Source organism: Peromyscus maniculatus, chromosome 5, assembly GCF_049852395.1.
Source record: "Peromyscus maniculatus bairdii isolate BWxNUB_F1_BW_parent chromosome 5, HU_Pman_BW_mat_3.1, whole genome shotgun sequence".
Taxonomy (NCBI): Eukaryota; Metazoa; Chordata; class Mammalia; order Rodentia; family Cricetidae; genus Peromyscus; species Peromyscus maniculatus.
Genome location: NC_134856.1, coordinates 93,177,152 through 93,197,353, shown reverse-complemented (window position 1 = coordinate 93,197,353; position 20,202 = coordinate 93,177,152). Strand labels below are relative to the sequence as shown.

Sequence of the window (20,202 nt, the reverse complement as noted above, 5' to 3'; positions counted from 1 at the left end):
TCCTAGCAATGGGATCAGGACCTGTCCCTGGTCTTGAGCTGGCTTTTGGAAACCTATTCCCCATGCTGCGTTGCCTTGCTCAGCCTTGATGCAGGGGGAGGGGCTTGGTCCTACCTAACATGATGTGCCATGTGTTGTTGACTCCCTTAGGAGGCCTGCCCCTTTCTGAATGGCCATGGAGAAGTGAGTGGGAGGGTAGATGGGAGGTGGGGGAGGGGCGGGGAGGGAATGGGAGATGAAGGAGGGGAAACTATGGTCAATATGTAAAATAAATGAATTTATTTATGTATTTATTTATATATTTGAGACAGCATCACTAAGTTCCCTAGGCAATTGCCTTTGACCTCATTCTGTAGCCTTGGCAGGCCTATAATTGTGGTCTTCCTGCCTCAGCCTCCCATGTAGCTGAGATTATAGAATTGTACTGTCTTTCATTGTAACATGTCTCAAGAATAAAACGTCTTAAGCTTTAAAAAAAAATCTTATCATGGGGCTGGAGAAATGGCTCACATTTAGGAACAATGGTTGCTCTTCCAAAGGACCCAGGTGAAATTCCTAGCACCCATATGGTAGTTCACCACTGTTGTCTATAATTTTAGTTCTAGAGGATCTTCACGTTTCCATGGGTACCAGGCATAAATGTCATGCAGAGACATGTATAGAGGCAAATACTCATAAACACAAAATAAAGAAAAACTTTAAAAATTAAAATTCTTATTATACTGGGTTACATAAGACCATTTCCACATGAGTGTATAATGTACTTTGAGCATATTCCTTTTCATCATGCACTGACACCCTTAAGGAAATTATTTTTGGCTTGATTTTTAAAAATGTTGTCAAGGCAAAAAATATATATGACATTAACTTTACCATTTTAAAAAATTAATTTTATTATTTTATACATATGAGTGTTTGCCTGCATGTATGATTGTACATCACATGTGTACCCAGTGTCCTTGAAGGTCAGAAGATGTCAGATCTCCTGGAACTAGAGTTACAGACAGTTGTGAGCTACTATATGGGTGCTAGTAATCGAACCTGGGTATTCTTGAAGAGCAGTCAGTACTTAACCACTGAATCATCACTCCAGCCAGCCCCCAACTTTCCATTTTAACCAGTTCTAAGTATACATATCAGCAGCTATTGTTATACTCACAAGGATGTGCAAACATCACTCCTATCTATTTCCAAGCCCTTTCTCCACTCAAAGAGAAACTCTGTACCCTTATAAATAATATTTCAACACCTCTCTTTTGTCTTGTCCTCTATTTCTGTGTGTGAACTAGCCAATCCCAGATGCTCCCTGTAAGTGGAATTATGCAAACATGTCCTCTTCAGTATGGATTATTTCACTTAGAATAATGATTTTAAGGTTGCCCACCTAGCCATGTGTGTCTGAGTTTCCTTCCATGTTACATCTGGATACTATTTAACTTGGTGTACACATCACAAGGTGTTTACACATTCTCCACTGATAGATATTTTGCTGGGATCCACCTTTTAGCTACTGTGAGTAAAGCTGTAAGGAGCACCATTATACCAACATCTGTTTGGATACTTCTTAATTCTTTTGACCATATATTCAGGAATATAATTGCCGAACTTCAAGGGTAATCCTGTAATTAACTTTTTGGAAAATGCTGAAAATGCTGACACTATGTTCTACACTGACTGTGTTAATTTTGCATTCTTACTAGAATGCACAATATCCCAATCTCTCTGCATCCTTTGCCAGCACTTGGTATTCTCTGCTTCAGTACGGCTACTGTAGTATAAATTGATAGATACTTCACTGTGATTTTGATTTGCTTTTCCTGAGGAAATGTGCAAATGGCTATACTCAATATGTCATAATCAGTAAAATCTCATGTAAATAATTCTTTAAAAAAAGATTTATTTATTTATTTATTTATTTATTTATTTATTTATTTATTTATTTATTTATTATGTATACAGTGTTCTGCATGCATGTATGCCTGCAGGCCAGAAGAGGGCACCAAATCTCATTACAGATGGTTGTGAGCCACCATGTTGTGGTTGGGAATTGAACTCAGGACCTCTGGAAGAGCAGCCAGTGTTCTTAACCTCTGAGCCATCTCTCCAGCCCCCTCATGTAAATAATTCTACTATCCAATAGAAGGATATATCTTTACTGATTTGACATTGGGAAGTTATTTATTAAGGATCATTTTGTTTTGTTTTGTTTTGTTTTATTAAGACAAGGTTTTATTTTGTAGTTTAGGCTAGCCTTGAACTTAATGGTAATCTTCCTGTTAGAGCATGACAAGTATTAGGTTCCAGGTGTGAGCCATCATACTCATCTCTAAAGATAACTTTACATTAAGGTTATTTGACAGAGTTCAAATAACATTACATAAGTATACCTATAAAGCATAACAGATTTATATACTATCCTAACAACTACCAGTTACAAGCTATTTTCTATTCAATGACATGTGGTTAGCTTAGTTCTTGAGAGCAAACTTACACCTAAATGTTCTTCTATCCAGAATCAAAGCTTTTTATACTCACTTTTCCCACTAGTTCCACGAACCTTCTAACAAATCATTTGTTTTCTTTCAAAACATATCCATATTATTCTTCAATTACCCTTTTAAGAAACATACTTTGGATCTGACAGCAAAGCAGATGTCTTCTTAGCTCTGACAATGCATTTAAGGGATTAACCTATACCTATTCTCATCCAGTTCCATGTAAATTAAAAATATATTCTATGTTTAATTAAATGTATATGCACATGAGTGCAGCAATGCCCAAGGAGGCCAGAGGTATCATATCCTTGTAGGACTGGAGTTACAGGCAGTTGTGAACTGCCTGGCATGGGTGTTGAAAAACAAAATTGGGTCCTCTACAAGAGCAGTATATTCCCTTAACTATTGAGCCTTTACTCCAACCCCATGAAGAATTTTTGAAGACTAGGTATCATTTCCAGAGCACATCACAGCTAAAAGAGATACCCTATCCTTTTTCCCTGGCTTGAGAGGTTTGCATAATGACCTCATCCTAGCCTTTTTCCTAGAAATGTGTAGCCTTTCTCAAGATGCTCAGGGAAGCAGGGCATTATCAACTGAACTGACTTTACTGGAACTTAAGATTTCATTTGCTACCAGGAGGCCCCATTTTCCAATTTCAGTTCTTGGCACTCTAGGATGAGTTTACAGACTCTAACTAGGTGTGAGTTGGAATTATAGCCCTCTCTACTCATTAGCTACTGTGTTGTCTCCAATTAGAAGCCTCATGGTAGCACTGAGCAGCAATCAGAATAAATGGAAAATTTACCTCAGTTGTATAGATATTAAAAGAATTACCTCAAGGCCAAACACAGGATCATACACCAGTAAAAGCCTAAGCTCTAATAAGCTTACACATTATATATCCCCCAAATCATAATTACCCACCAGGAAGTACTTTGTGTCTTTCTATCCTGAGAAGCATAGGAACATGGTGTTTTCTGTTAATATCAAATGCTGAATATTTAGCCCATTCATGATACAAGGTTAACAATGATACTTTAATTAGATGTTCTTAGAGGCTTTTTAATTGAAGCTGAGATTTAAACAGCTACTTGTTCACACTAAGGTCTTTTCAGTACCACCAAACAAGCTTAATGACATTTGAGCCCAATGTCTTAGGAAATAAAATTTGAGGTATATAATCTTATAATGATTTTCCTCTTAATTCTGACAATCTACTATATCTATATTCCCCAATTTAAATTTGGAAAATGCTAGCATAAGGAAATTCAAATTGAAGAACATTAAATACAAATAACCTACAACTCAATTTCTCAACATTATACACCAGGATTAATGAACTGTTTGGTTTGAGTTTTAGCACACAAAAACCTTGGGCCCAGAATGTGAATTTAGGGCCATCTAATTTCAGCACATTAATGAAAATTATACATAGATTCACTGACCTCTTTAGTATCCCAGAGAAATCAAAAGTAAGAAAAAAAATCCATATAGCCAGCGCTCGCTCTCTCTCTCTCTCTCTCTCTCTCTCTCTCTCTCTCTCTCTCTCTCTCTCTCTCTCTCTCTCTTCTCTCTCTCTCTCTCTCTCTCTCTCTACACACACACACACACACACACACACACACACACACACACACACACACACTGAGGCATTGACAGAATTCAAATAAAAATGCACAAAAACATGTACATAGCAAAGTAGGTTTGTACCACAGAATAAAATGACATTTAGTAATTGCAATGTTGTACAACTGTCACCACAGTGCTGTTGTGGAATATTGTCAACCATTGCCCTAAAGTGATTCCTCTGCCCTGACTCATGAATTTTGGATTTGCCCTTATCAAATCATCCAGAAAATTCTGATCCAACAATTTTTACACATGCTGATTTGTCTGGGTACTGATTACAAATAAACACTCATATGGCCAAGACCAGCCTATGTAAGAGCAGGTTACCTATACAGAACAAAGTATTTTGTAAGATTTCCTGGAATTTGATCTATTTTAGGTTAGAACTAAGCTTCAAATGATGGAAAAGACATTTTCTTTATAGTATTTAATTAAGTGACTTCAGATTACTAACTGAACAACCCACATATATACAGGTGCCAACAGCACCATCTTTGGCTCTCAACAATACAGCAACATAATATTCCAGGATACTCCTAGGCTGAGCCTCCTTAATTAGCAGGTCTGTGATGAAGAGACACATGGGCTACACTCTGTAGGCAAGCTTTCTTCTTGGGAAAGCTGCAGCCAGGTGTGGTGGCACAGCCTGTAATGTCAGCACTGAGGGGACAAAGAGCTCCTAAATTTTGAACCTGGCATAATGGATAGCAAGACTGCCTCAAAAATAAATAAACACTCTCAACCAAGAAGGTATCTACAATTGATACCTGCTGGCAAAGGAGAGATGAGTTTCCTTCAATGGAGTCTCACTGGGTATATTAATCACATTTCAGCGTAGGCCCTGTGCCTAAGAGTAAGTAGTTAACCAACACAAAATGAACTTAATGGTAGTTTTTTTTTTTTTTAGAACTTTTGTCTCATTTTGGTTTCCAGTTTTCTGTTTTTTTTTTTTTAAAATGTGTGTTTTATGTGTGTGTGTGTGTGTGTGTGTGTGTGTGTGTGTGTGTGTGTGTGTGTGTGTTTTTTAAGAGACAGAGGGTATAGAGTTGGGTGGGGAGCGAGGTAAGGAGGACCTGGGAGGTTTGGGGGCAGGAGAGAAGTGTGACCAGAATATATCATATGAAAAAATTTAAAGAAAAAATAAACCAACCAACCAACCAATCAACCAGCTTAATTTGGGTATGCTTCGCCTAACAAAAAACTTATCCATGTTAATTAAACATGGAATGAAATGATTCTCAGTAACTCAGGTCAGTCATACAGTTGCTACCACAGTGCTACTTTGGGACATTCACAATTTGCACTACCCTAAAGTCATCCTTATGTCCATTTGTAGCCAACTTTGCCTCTAAACCTTGTCTGCCCAACTATTTTATGGCTATAAATATGGTATTTCTATGATTTCATACAATTTAATCATGTTGCATATGGACTCTTGATTTGGGCATTCCTTAATCTAGCATGCTTCTGAAGGCCATGTACACCATGGTTCACTCACCCATAGGCAGAAGGGTGTCTGGGTTTTGACTAAGCCTCTTGTGAATGGTGACATCAAACCTTCCTGAGGATGTGTCAACTTTCCCATCTCCTGGTAGATGCCAAAGAATGGAACTGCTCCATCACAGGGTACATTTATGTTCAACATTTACATAGTGATAAATTGTGATTCCCCTGGCTTACATTCCCATCAGCAATATATGAGAATTGCAGTTTTCCCACACTAGTAGTTACTGTCACTTTATAATGTATATCTTAAGTCAGAAAAACATGAGTCCTGCAGAGCTCTGTGCTCTACCCTTGCCTTTGGCTTATACATGTTTTTGTATGTATAAGTATATGTCACTGCAGTTTTAACTTGCATTTTCCTAGTTAACACTAGGCATCTGGCCTTTATACATGCATTCTTTTGGTATAGTACCTTGCCTTGGATATCGCTCTATATAAATAAAACACTGGCCAGTGACCAGGCAGGAAGTATAAGCAGGACAAGGAGAGAGGAGAATTGAGGGAACAGGAAGAAGGAGGGAGAGACACTGCCAGCCACTGCCAGAAAAAGCAGCATGTAAAGATGCCGGTAAGCCACGAGCCACATGGCAAGGTATAGATTTATAAAAATGGGTTAATTTAAGATATAAGAACAGTTAACAAGAAGCCTGCCATGGCCATAAAGTTTATAAGTAATATAAGCGTCTGAGTGATTATTTTATACGTGGGTTGTGGTACTGCAGGGCTTGGTGGGATCTGGAGAGAAGCTCTCCAGCAACAGTACCTATGAAGGATCATGTCCATATTTAAATGTTTGTTTTAAGTTTTTGAGATTTATTAGAGCTGCTTAAAGTTCTACATCAGATAGTTTACAAATATCCTTTCCAGACGGCAGTTTGGCTTTTTACAACGCAAAACTTCACAACTGTGTCTTTTGATATGTAAAAGCTTTAAGTTTGTTGAAGTCTAATTTATTAATATGCATGTATTATGCATTTGGCACAATATTTAATAGTTTCTTGCCTTACTCCATACTATGATGATTTAATATTATGTTTTCTTCTAAAATGTTTATACTTTTTGCTCTTACATGAGTATTTATGATCCATGATCCATGTCTGTACATTCCTGAAATCCCAATTCTTGGGTGGTTGAGGCAGGAAGATGACTATGAATATGAGACTACTCTGGGATAAAGCAAAACAAAAATCAACCAAACGAAGTATTTAAGATCCACTTGAGTTAATTTAAGTCTGTCATATAAGGATTAAAAAAAAAAACCAACCAATTTGCATATGAAAGGCCAATTTTCTCAGTATTACTTATTAGAGAGTCTGTCTTCCTGCTGAATTCTTTGGTGCTCAGGTTTAAACCCAGTTAATTATAAATGCAAGAGCCTTGCACAGCCTAGGTGCAGTGAGAAGCGGCTTGGACCTGCCTAGGCTCAGTGTGTTGGGCTCTGCTGACTCCCCAAGGGAGATCTTGATTTGGGGGATGTGGGGATGTGGAGATGCGGGGTGGCTTGGGAAAGAGGGTTGGGGGGTGGGAGGAGGGAGGAGGGGGGTCTGTGGATAGCATGAGGAGTGAGTAGAAAATTTCTTAATAAAGAAAAATAAAACAAACAAAAAAGATAAAATTAACAGATAATTATAAATTAAAAAAATAAAAATAAATGCAAGAGCTTATTTCTGGATACTCAATTCTTTCTCATTAGTATCTCTCTATCTGTTTCTATTTTGTCTATATTTATCCACCCACCCACCCACCCACCCATCCACTCATCAATACATTGATCTCTAGGCCAGTGTCTAATTTTCTTGATTATCAGTTTTGTTCTAAGTTGTAAAATGAAGAAGTATGGTATGATGCCAGGCGGTGGTGTCTTATACCTTTAATCCTAGCACTTGGGAGGCAGAGGCAGGAGGATCTCTGTGAGTTCAAGGCCAACCTGGTCTACAGAGCGAGCTCTAGAACAGTCAAGATTGTTATACAGAGAAACTCTGACTCAAAAGAAAACAAAACAGGAAAAAAGGTATGGTATGCTACCTTTTTATTTTTAGCTTCCATGCAAAATAATTGGCTTAATTATGACATTTTCATACACATGTACCTCTGTACTTTGATCACATCCCACATTTTGTATATTCTATTACAAGATCATGTTGGCTACTATGAGTCCTGGGTATTATTTACATGATCAGCTTTGTCCATTTCTACAATAAAGGCTGCTAAGGGTTGGTGGAGATTATACTCAATCAACAGACCCATTTTGGTAAAATTGATATTTTCATTAAACACATTCTAACTCATAAATATGAGCATCTGATATACTTTTTTTGAGTAGGTACAATAAGGGATCTGAGGGCTTTGCAATATGCTGACCAACTACTCTTCCACTGAGCTTCATCTCTAGCATCTGTCTCTGAAACACTTTGAAACAATATGCATAACCTTAGAAAATATTTTAAAACAATTCCATTTTATCAATGAATTTCAATAGAATCTTCAATTCTATGACTGAAAGTTGCTTTAGGATAAATATTTCTATCTATCTATAGATAGATATTCCACTTGTATTTAGATTTTCCTTAACTTTCAAAGAGCTACAAGGTCATAGACAGGTGTCAAATATAGTCAATATAACTTTTTTCCTTTATTTGATATTGAGTTACCAATCTCATGCCTTATCAACCACAAATATTATCATTGGGGGAGGAAGTGTGGGAGGGTTTCCAGCAACCAAGAATAATTTCCTCCATAAACCAATTAAGCTGTCAACATCTGAAAACAGATTTCTCCATGCAAGCTAATGGCCTATTCAGCTTCATCAGCTGTCCTGATTACAAGTTTTGCAGTGAAGGATCAGGTTTATACTTCTCCATCACTTACATTGTCCTCTCTTAGAGGTTCGTTTACTCTCAAGACACCATAATTGGTATCAAAGATGACAGGCACTTGTGTTCCTCAGCCTAGGTGCCTGATGTTTCTACAGGATTGGGTCATGTCCATCAGCTTTGGCAAGAAGGAAGCTGCTTTCCTTGTTCAGCACATAATGTGGACCAGGACCTCACCCACTGCTGCTGAAGACAGTCCCTCTGATTCCTTCCCTTAGGATTTTCCATCGTGAAACTTCTCTTTTGCCCTTTGCAATGAATACCTGTTTTATGGGAAACTATTTTATAAATTCTTATTCATCAACTTTTCAATTTGCTCACCTAATTATTTTTTTTTTTTTTTTTTTTTTTTTTTTTTTTTTTTTTTTTTTTTTTTTTTTGGTTTTTCGAGACAGGGTTTCTCTGTGTAGCTTTGCGCCTTTCCTGGACTCACTTGGTAGTCCAGGCTGGCCTCGAACTCACAGAGATCCGCCCGCCTCTGCCTCCCGAGTGCTGGGATTAAAGGCGTGCGCCACCACCGCCCTTGCTCACCTAATTAAATCTCAACAGTTGGATAGTTTCCCATTTGACTTAAAATATCTGCTGCAAATGTTATTTTGATGCACAATTTCCCCAGTTCTCCCAAGGAAACCTCTTCAAAATGTCTCTCACTTTCACATGACCTCACAAATCTTTGGTCATTTCCTTGTTTCCTAGATGATATTTCAGGGTCATTTTGCACATACTCAGTCCAGTTTAGAAGTAAGCTATTTCTTGAGAGAGGTTTAAGTGCATTTTATAGGAATAAGATATTTATAAGGTGAAATGGGGGTTAAAAGTTGTGCTAACTGCTACTGGGATATAGCTGTTCCCAGGTCCTTTCAAAGACAGCTGAGGAATGCATAAGATACATTCATTCATAAACAGAGGACATTAATACTTGTATTTGTGTGTGTGTGCATGCATGTGAACATATTAGCCCATAGACGGGAATGTTCAGGTGTGTGTATGTGCACACTAATGCCAAATTTAGAGCAAGGTAATAGATGTTTTCCTCTACCACTCTCTACCTTACTGCTTTGAGAAAGGCTCTCTCACTGAACTGGATGGAAGCTAATCATTTTACCTAGACAGAATAGCTGGTGAAGTTGTGATAATCATTTCTTTCCACCCACTAATGCCAGGGTTACAGACACACATACCCATGCCAAGCTTTTTATGTAGGTGCTGGAGACTCAAATTCAGGTTCCCATGCTTGTAGAGCAAACACTCTTACCCACTGAGCCTCCTACACCCACATTTCTAAATCTACTGATGCATATTAGAAAATACAAAATCACACTAACATACAAAACTGAATGTAATACCAGAGTTAACTATACTTTCTGTACCTACAGCCAGAATTCAGCTTCATCACTTTAAACATTTATATTTATTTTTATTCCCCTTTACAAGAAGCAATCTCCTCCACTGCGGCCAAGCCCCCCTATACTTCCTCCTATCAATTCACTCTCAGAGCTGGCACCAGTCACCTCACCATGTGAATACTCTCCTCCCCCTGCCTCAGCTTTCATACCCATGTCCTGCTTGCTCACTCTGACACCCTCCCTGTACTGCCTGCATACTTACACAACCACTTAAAAAGTTTCTAAATAGAAGTTCCTCTTTGGACAGTCCCTAGTCCTAGATGCTGGCTTGCTTGAGGAACGGAAGCTTCTCATTCTTTGTAAGTCTGATTACTGATTGTGCATCTAAGACTCCACATGGATCTTTTTTAAAGCAAGACCTTTGTGATCTGTTTGCACAGGTTTCTGAAAAATAGAAGTTTACAGATCTCAGTTTTTGTTTACATTTACACAGTTGCTTTTATTGTTTCAGATCAGAGGCAATCAGCAAAACATCGTAGCTTTTTGTGTGTCCTTGTGTGTATGGAAGCAAGGGGATAGCCTCAGCTATTGTTCCTTAAGTACCATTCATCTTGGGATTGTTTTTGTTTTTGAGACAGGCTCTCTCATTAGCCTAGAACTTGCCAAGGAGGCTAGGGTGGCTGACCACTGAACCCCAAGGAACCACCTGTCTTCTACCTCCCCAGTCCTTAGTGCTGGGATAATTAGTGTATACCACCATATCTAGCTTTTTAAAGTTGGGTCCTTGGGACCAAACTCATGTCTTCTATAATATTTTACCAACTGAGCCAGAATATATTCCCTTGGAACAAGCCCCCTTCTTTGAGGATGTTATGGGGATGAGGCCTAGTAGGCCTGCAGAACCAAAAAGTCTCCCATTACTGACTATATGTTGACAAGTCCTTTGTTAAATGAATACAGTCCTCTAAGACAGGTAATATTCAGAACAAAACAGACCCTACTCCCTGCTGAGCTGGCATAAATGGCTTCAGGCACATGGGCCCAGGTGATAGAATGGGATATTCTGAGCTCTCTCCCGAGGGCTAAAAAAAACTCAATGCAATATCATCTGTATTGAGGCACATAGAAAACTATTAAGCATGTCATTGTTTTAATTCTATTTGCTTTCTCAAAAAACTGAAGGGCAAGGGTCTAGGGAAAGAGAGCAGGAGATCCCAGCTGGATCAAGAACAGTGAGGGAGAACAAGGAATAGGAGACCATGGTAAATGAAGACCACATGAGAAAAGGAAGAAACAAAGTGCTAAAGAGGCCCACAGAAATCCACAAAGATACTTCCACAAAAGACTGCTGGCAATGGCCGAGAGACAGCCGGGACTGACCTACTCTGGTGATGGGATGGCCAAACACCCTAATAGTTGTGCCAGAAACCCCATCCAAGGACTGAGGAATCTGGATGCAGACATCCATGGCTAGGCCCCGGGTGGAGCGCCAGAAGTCTAATTAGCGAGAAAGAGGAGGGTTTATATGAGCGCGAATTGTTGAAACCAAGGTTGGATAAAGCATAGGAACAAATAGCCAAACGAATGGAAACACATGAACTATGAACCAAAGGCTGAGGGGCCCCCAACTGGATCAGGCCCTCTGAATAGGTGAGACAGTTGATTGGCTTGATCTGTTTGGGAGGCATCTAAGCAGTGGTACCAGGTCCTGGGCTCATTGCATGAGTTAGCTGTTTGAAACCTGGGACTTATGCAGGGACACTTGGCTCAAAATTGGAGGAGGGGACTGGACCTGCCTGGACTGAGTCTATCAGGTCGATCTCAGTCCTTGTGGGAGGCCTTGCTCTGGAGGAGATGGGAATGGAGGGTGTGCTGGGGGGGAAGGGGAGGAGAGCAGGAAGGGGGAGAACAAGGGAATCTGTGGCTGTTATGTAGAACTGAATGGTATTGTAAAATAAAATAAAATAAAATAATAATAATAATAATAAAAGATCTAAAAAAACCTGAATTGTCTAAATACAATGTGCATTAAAAACATACACATCTAGGCTTCAATAGAATAATTAGTATTAAATACTATGAATACACTAAAAGTAATTATCCATGAATGTTCAAATTCATAAGAAAAGAACCACCATGGACTAATAAGAAAAAAAGAGAAATTACACATAATACTACCTCAATTATACAACAGTATTAATGTACATTTATGAAATTTATACACATAAATGTCATGGATAAAATTTTATATTTGTATTAAAACACAACTCACAACAATAACACAAAACAAATAATACACAGCAAACAAAAACAACAACAAAATCCAACCCATAGGAAAAAAAAACAGGAAAGAAAACTGAGAAACTGTAGATAGTCCTAAAAGCTGGGTCAGGAATACTGGTACCTACTTTAGTATATTTTATACACTTAGATGTACTAGAAAATACTAGTTAGAAAGTATGCTACATTAGAAAATACACCCTGGAAGACTTTACGCCATCTTGCTAATCCTGGATACTTACTAAGGCCACCACTGATTAAGTGATACTGTTAACAGCTACATTCCTCAGTTTTGTTTTCTGAGAAAGGCTCTCTTATCTCTAGGCACATTTCAAACATGCTACGATGCTAAACCTGGCCTGAGTTCCTGATCCTCCTCTTCCAATGTAGCCAAGGCTGGAGTTGAACACCTGGTCCTTCCTTCTTTATTTCCTAAAGTGCTGGACTTACAGGTGTGTGACACCATACTTACCTCTGTATTTATTTTGTATTTCAAAAATGTCTACAGAAAAGATATATGTATATTCAGGGGAAACAAGAGCCAGCAAAGAGCCATTTGTGTATTCTATCTTATCATTCATTCATTCTGTAAGTATTTGCTAAACATTTTCTAAGAGCCATTATCAAGCTGGTGGCAGGTCAGAGTCCAATGACCAGAGAGGTCAGCTCAGGCTTCATAGCCTCACTTCTGTACCTCCCCACAGCCCAAGGTTACCACTGAGTAAAATTAGGGAAAAGACCAGAGGAGGTGAGAATTTTGATAACCCCCAGAAGGCATGACTCCAAGGTTAAGAGCTTCAGATTCAAATCTGATAAGTCTTCTGATGGTAAGAAAACATTAGCCTGCAGTGCACATCACCCTACACCTTAAGTAAGTACACTCTACCCATTGGATGTTTTCTTAAAATGTCATCCAATTACTGTAGAAAGTAAAAGTGCCACCATTACTACACTTTGGTCCTGAGTTGGGGCCTCAGTGAAAGGCACAGGGTCAGGGTTTTTACATTCAGCTTCACAGCCAAAGATCCAGAAAGAAAGGTATAAGGTTTCTTTTCTTTGAAAAACAAAAACAAAACCAATCAATTTAATGACGTAAAGGAAGAATCTCACCTGCAGAGACACCAGAGGACAAACCCAAGCCCACAGTAAGGGTCCAAGCAGATGGCCACTTCTCTAGAAGGGTAAAGCTCACACTGCAGCTTAATAGAACGGCAAAAGGCACTGGTGGCTGCATGAGACATCTGAAAGGCAGAAAGCAGTACAAAAATAAGTGACTGGATACCCAGCACCCAGTGACATCTGTGGGACAACATGCCTGTGTTAAATTTATAGTAATTCACATTAATTGCTGCAAAGATACTTTTAGGAACAGATACAACTATGGCAAGTTTGGGTCACATTGTTCTGGAAAGGTGGATGCTGATGTTCTCATTAATCTTCCTACTTTCCTTCTTTCTTTGAGAGCGGGTAGGTAAGCGGTAGATAGTAAGCATGGTCTCACATATGTCATCCAAGGTGGCCTGGAACTCACTTCAAAGCCTAAACTGGCTTTTAATTTGTGGCAATCCTTCTACCTCAACCTTTTAAGTTTTGTGGATTACATGCATGAGTCACTACACTTGGGAAGCTTCCATTTTGAACAAATAAACCACAATCAAAACTTCTTGACCTTCCTTATAACTCCAGCAATGGAAAAAAGAATGCTTTGGATCTGAAAAGTAGATTATACAAGTAGGGATTCTTGTGTTCACATAACTGCCTACAGGTAGATGAAAAAGGTGTGAAGCTTTATGCCCACCTCTGCAGTGGAGATTGGGCCTTATTATTTCCTGAGGGTCAGGAACCCTTACAACACCTGTCCAAGATACACAGGTGCCTATACTTCACAAGCATGGAATTCCATGCTTATGTTTAGGTAATAGTGGCTCAGAAGTGAAAAAATGTGCTGAAAATCATGTAAGTGAGTTTTGGAAGTAAAACCTTAACCTTCTTGCTAACCCTCAGGTCCTTCCTATATATGAACATTCCACAATGAAATGGCAGTCAAACCCTGTCTCTGCGTAGCATGAAAGACAGTAAAGTTCTTTCCTTGTAATCCTTTCCTCTCTTCCCACCTCAGAATAGATCCTGTACAATAAGCAAACTGACAGATTCTGAAACACCACAGAGTGTATCGAACAAGATCACTGTTTTTATGAGAACCAAGCTGACTTCTGAGAAGTCAAGGAAGCATAGAAAGCTGTATCAGATATGATGGCTTAAAAATATGTCACAAGTTAAATGTGAAGCAGCATGCCACTGCAGTGCTAATTTATAAACAGAACCAGTAAAGTGCACAGGCAAGGAGATAGAATCCATTCATTCAACACTTCAGCAGAAGATATAAAAGAAAGAAGGGTGGGGATTCCTATTATTGTCAAGTGTCAGTTCACTGTCAAAAGTTTTGCCAGGGAAAGGCTGTATTATGGATCTACTTGGCTGAATTCACTCCAATAATGGAAAAAGTTACTCTAGAATGTAAAATATATATGGATATATATGTATGTGTATGTATATATGTACACGTACATGTACACTCACATACACGATACACGTACACTCTCTCTCTCTCTCTCTCACACACAAACACACACACACACACACACACACACACACACACACACACACACACACACATTTTTAGATCCATAGTATCTCTTTAATGGGGAAACAAAGCTATAGTTATACCATGTTCCTCTAAGGTCCTGTCAGTCTTTGAATCACAGTTAGTAAATTCTCCTACCATGCACTCAAGGTAAGTGGTCAAAGCAACCTTTACTGCCCAGGTACAGTGGGAAGAGCACCATGCAGAACCAGAAAATAGACCTTCTGTTTATTGGGTAAATGCTGCCATGCTCAGTTCTTGCTTTGTCACTCTATAAGGCACCGTATTCAGTGCTAGAGATTAAAAAACAAACAAAACAAAAGCAAAACAGGAATCAGATGTGGTACACTACTATTCAGCTCTTGGGAACCCTAGGCAAAGGGACTGCTACAAGTTAGAAGGCATACAGTGAATTCTATACCAGCCTCAGGTACAAAGAGATTCTCTCAATAAAAAAATAATGAGGATAAGCCTACTCTCAAGAGTTTATCATGTAGTGGAAAGTTCAGACATAGGGGGGTATGTAAGGCCTGCCAGCATTTTGCCAAATATGATCAATATAAAGACAGCAGAGAGAAGGGTGCTCACATCTCCCTGGTTGGGAGCTGTGAAGTCCCCTAGGTTTTGAGAGTAGTTTTAACATAGTGACAGGAGGACAAACAGGTTAAGAAAAACAATAACATGGAAAAAACCCAAACAAAACAAAACAAAATAAAATAAAATAAACCCTATAAAACCCTCCATCTCTAAGTAAATTCCAGTCTGGGCCCTGACTTGGGAGTGTGTTCTGGAATGAAGTGTAAATTCCTGATTTTTACTAGATAACCTCAGACTTGAATAAAGAAGTATTTTTTCCAAAGGCAAAGGACTCTGAGAAACCCCAAAGGTAGATCTCTGAATGCATGTGTATCAGATGTGAGACAGCCTCAAACCTATGTACTACTTATTTTGGTTGTACTATGATTTAATACACGGCATGTCCTAAGATTTGTCTCTCAGTGCCATTTTGCTTTGCTGATGTTAAGTAAGTGTTCTTTTGCTTCACATATTCATCAAATAGATCATCAAAAATTGGAAAAACTTTTTAGGAGTTTGTAGGAGTTTGAAAGAATGTCTAGTTACCCATTTCTTTGAGTTTTTCTATGGTACACACATTAAACTGAGTTACCAGGAAGTAATACATATAGGTCACACTACTGTTTCATGTAGATGTATCTTTATTAAATTAAAATTTAGTATTATAGTTCCTACTTCCATGCTCCATGAGAATAAGAGGAAGTATAGGTTTCTATTTTGGCTCTGGAAACTCAAAGCTCACTTAAGGATAATAGTAATTAACTCATCTTGGTTTCAGAACATTTCTTTTAGGAAGTTTTTAAAAAAATTATTTAATACTCTAGATAATTTGATGTGCATTCTCTAATTCCACTGAAGAGATCAAGTTTGAGAACTAAGTAACAGGTAACCGGCTCAAACTGTCCCATTCTGATTCAGAGGCAAAGATGGAGAGGAAAAGGCTTTAGACCCTGAGATGCAGGACCCTGACATCTGAACTGTGAGGATGCTGATTCTAGGTGACATCAGTAGTTCTACCCTTTGATAGCCAAAAGGTTCTCACTGTAGCTTCACCAAGCAGCAAACTTCAGGTTATGATTATGTTCAAGTTTTATAAATAAGAGAATGCAGTGCAAAAATGCAGAACAGAGGAAGAAGAGTAGAGAATCAGCAAGCAAGAAGATTGTATATAGTATTCTAGTATGCAGTTAAGATTGCGACAATATGAAAAAATTGTTAGCTTTTTGATTTTTTTTTTTCTTTTTTCAGTACTGAAGATTGAATCCAGAGCAATGAACATGCTAGGTAAGGGCTATATGAATAAGTCATGCCCCCAGCTTTCCCCAGATTTTTTGGAAATTACCTATCAGGTACTGAAAGGTCACATATGTCATCGCTTGTATGAAAATCATTTCACATAGGTGGAGTAAACAAAATATTCCAGGATAAAACCAGATTTAATCAATACCTGTCTACAAACCCAGCCCTACAGAAAGCACTAGAAGGGAAAATTCAACTCAAAGAAGTTAAACACATCCATGAAAAATCAAGCAATAGATAATCCCACACCAACATACACCACAGAAGGACAACAGTTGATGAAAGATACGACAAGCATTAATGTGTGGGTGAAAAACTTGGTGAAATTCTGAGTGAAGTTTTAGTTAAAGTTGGTTGAACTTGAGATTTACTGGGAGGTCAAAGATTTAAAAAGCAGAAGATTCTCTCAAGACACAAGCTGTGTGATAATAGTGTGTTTTGTGTGTGTGAATGAGAATTTGTAAATGCTGAATTCTAGGCTTCGACAATCATTGTCAGTGCAGATCAAGCTGCAAGTATTTATGTTTTCAAACTTAAATTATAAAGCTAGTTACGTCTTTCTAACAACTAGTTTTAATGTTTATGAGCATATTTTACCTACATTACCTTTTCAGGATGTTGAGAAAGATACATCACAAGCACAGGCTGGAGGCTGGGGGCTAGATGGTTTTGAGGAAGAGGTCTTGGTGGACTCTTTCATAGAGCAAAGGGAAGCAATACCTTCTGGGAAATAAGCTAAGTTTTAATCTAGTCTTTAAGATTAGAAGTCAAAAACAAAAATATTAAGGAAAGGAAAACCTAATTGAGCTTTGAAGTATTGTTATGTGGAACTGAGTGGGACTTTTGAGGCCTTTCTTCCAGAAAACAAGGACTTGGTTGTCAGGCCTATATTAGGCCTAAACCTTGGTGCCATGTAGCTGTACTTAAATCATTTCAATGGAAAGTGTCTTAGTGATTGGAACTTCTAGTGCAGTTTGGAGTTCTTCCATTTGAAAAACGTGATATTTGCATGGGATTGTTTGAATCTTGTTTTCTAGTCCCTCCCCATCACCACCCTCATAGTCTGAAGGTAGATTTTTCTCTTGATAAAGGAACAAAAAAAGTGAACATCTTGTTTGTAAATAGGTATCTAGTAACTAGTGGTAAACTTGAAATGGTAAAATTCTTTAAAGCCTAATTCTAGGTAGCCTTAAGAAAATGTATCTTAATTATTTTTGAACTTGTATTCACCTTGTTTTTTTCAAATATCTTAAGTTATATTTTCTTTTTCAGAGCTGCTTCTTATTTGGGGCTACTTTTTTTTTTTTTAATTGAGGCGTAATTCATAAAAGAGTATATTGTTTTGATGAGACTTTTTACAACTGTGGCTGGATGTCTTTCTTTAGTCTTCCAAGAAGGGCCATTTTACTTTTTTAGAGTTACTTTTTAAAGTCATGAGGTCAACAACTTGGACTACTATGCATGTAAGTGCTAATGCAAATTAAAGCCCAAGTTGACCTCCAGCAGCAGTTCATTCTATGTTGACAGTGAGAGAACACTTTGCCTGTTAGGATACTGTTACTCGTGAACTGAAATGCTGAAGAAACCCCTCCCCCTTTTTTGTTTTTTGCAAAAATCAAGGTATATTCTAGGGTTTCCTGGTTGACCGCAACAGATAAACTCAGATGATAGTCTTATTTCAGAAATGATCTGAATGTAGATTTACAGTCTACGTGTACAGCTGGCTAAGTGAGATCGCTTTCACAGTTCTGCATGTATCCCATCGGCTCCCCATTAGTCACTGAACTCTTAAAACTGGTATTGTAACATTATCACAATGTTTTGCGCCAATTTTATAAACTTTACAGTGCAATATGTGCTCCTTTTCTGAGGCAAACCAAAGGTATATTTCTCAAGGTTCTGCTGCTATCAGCAGCATTGATGGAGGATTTTTTTTTCATTTGCAATAGATAGAAATAAACCAGAAAAAAAGAAGAAAAAAAAAAGTGGTGGAGGAAAAGGTGAACACAGCAAGAATACTCAAAAGGGCTGAGAGTTGCAAACGCCAAGAATGGCTTTGCATAGTAAATGGAATAGAACAGCTCTGAACTATAGCTTACTTTTCCTGGTTTGGTCTGATAGAATGATTGAATGCTTTTGTACAAAAATCAGAGCCTTAAAAACAAGGATTTGGTGAGATTGTAAAATGGTGCGCCACTTTGGCAAAACAGTTTGGTGGTTGGTCAAAATGCAAAACATTGTTACTCTGTTACTCAACAATTCTACCCTTAGGAATATATCTTCAAACTACTGAAAATGTGCACCTATGAAACATGTACATGAAGGTTTACAGCAGTGTGTTGCTAATAGTAAAAAAGTTAAAACAACTCAAATAGCTATCAAATACTGGAGAAAAATAAAATGTGGCTTATTCATACAATAGAATATTATAAGACATAAAAATGAATGAGAAACTGACAGATTAAATGACTTTGGTGAACCTTCATAATTTCATTTGTAGATCTTTCCATTTCTAATTTATAAATACATTTGGGGTTATAAATTATAAATGTACTGCCTCCTGTCAACACTGTATACTTCTATTTGATGATTTCTGTGTCAAACATTATATGGAAATGTTTCCAAGTATTTTCTGTATTAACTGTGAATGAATAGAACAAAATTAATTGCCTGTGATGGGAAAAAATAAATAAATAAATTAAAAAAAATAAAATAAAAAGAAAATCATTTCACATCTCTTTCCATACATTACAGGAGCACAATCATATATAACATTAGTGAACGATCAGTACATGGCTTGTCTGTTGTCCACTAGTGGTCTGCACATTAGGCAGACCCCTCTTCTCACCTTTACACCAGCTAGCATCCCGGTTGTGGACACACTAAAGTCAAGGTAAGCCAGTGTGTCTGGGTTGGAAGGTTTGTAGATCTGGGCAGGCCGCTTCTTTGGCAAATCATCTGCAGAGGAAAGCAAAGCTATCAGTCTACTTGCCTACACTAAAAACCGTAACAAACAAATGCATGTAGAAAGTCAGTCCAAGTGCTGACCTGTGTCCAGTATGAGGGGCCATGTCCTGACATCTACAGCTGCCGCCGCCTCCCTGGACCGTAGCAGTTTACAAATCAGTTGTGTTGTCATGAGACAAGCAGAGCGACTCACCTGAGGACCAGAGACAAGAAGGGAAGGAATGAATGTACACTAGAAATGGACACATCTGGGAAGTGCTAATCACTTATGTGCCTAGTATTCCTCATAGATTAGATGTACACAGCTTCCCAAGAGTTAGCTGAGGAAGTGGAGTTGATTTGGCTGCAAATATCATCCGTGATCTGCCAGAGCTGATTCAGCTAATGTGGCTGGCTTGGTGGGTATTCTCTTTTTCCCTCACTGCTTCATGAGCCTCACTGCTGAAGTTTCACTCTTGGTGGAAGAGGATGACCTTTTCTAGTAGTGGAAGACCATTCTCTAGTCTAGAGCTTCCAAACTAGTTCTCAAGAGCTGGCTAAGGTATGGCAAAGCCAGGAGCGATGGTCGAATACACCCAAACAAA

The 20,202-nt window shown here is 38.3% G+C and overlaps 1 protein-coding gene across 8 annotated transcripts in view; it reads right to left on the bottom strand.

Annotated features, from left to right (window-relative positions):
• The window catches only part of Dip2c (disco interacting protein 2 homolog C), a 417,859-nt gene that overhangs the window by 38,642 nt on the left and 359,015 nt on the right, over window positions 1–20,202 (bottom strand). For all 8 annotated transcript variants that reach the window (XM_015998738.3, XM_015998740.3, XM_015998739.3 and 5 more), the window contains 3 exons: window positions 19,700–19,811; window positions 19,500–19,609; window positions 13,243–13,373 (listed from right to left, as the gene is read on the bottom strand). In XM_015998738.3, coding sequence (XP_015854224.1) covers window positions 13,243–13,373; window positions 19,500–19,609; window positions 19,700–19,811 — 353 coding nt within the window. The remainder of the gene's footprint in view (window positions 1–13,242; window positions 13,374–19,499; window positions 19,610–19,699; window positions 19,812–20,202) is intronic.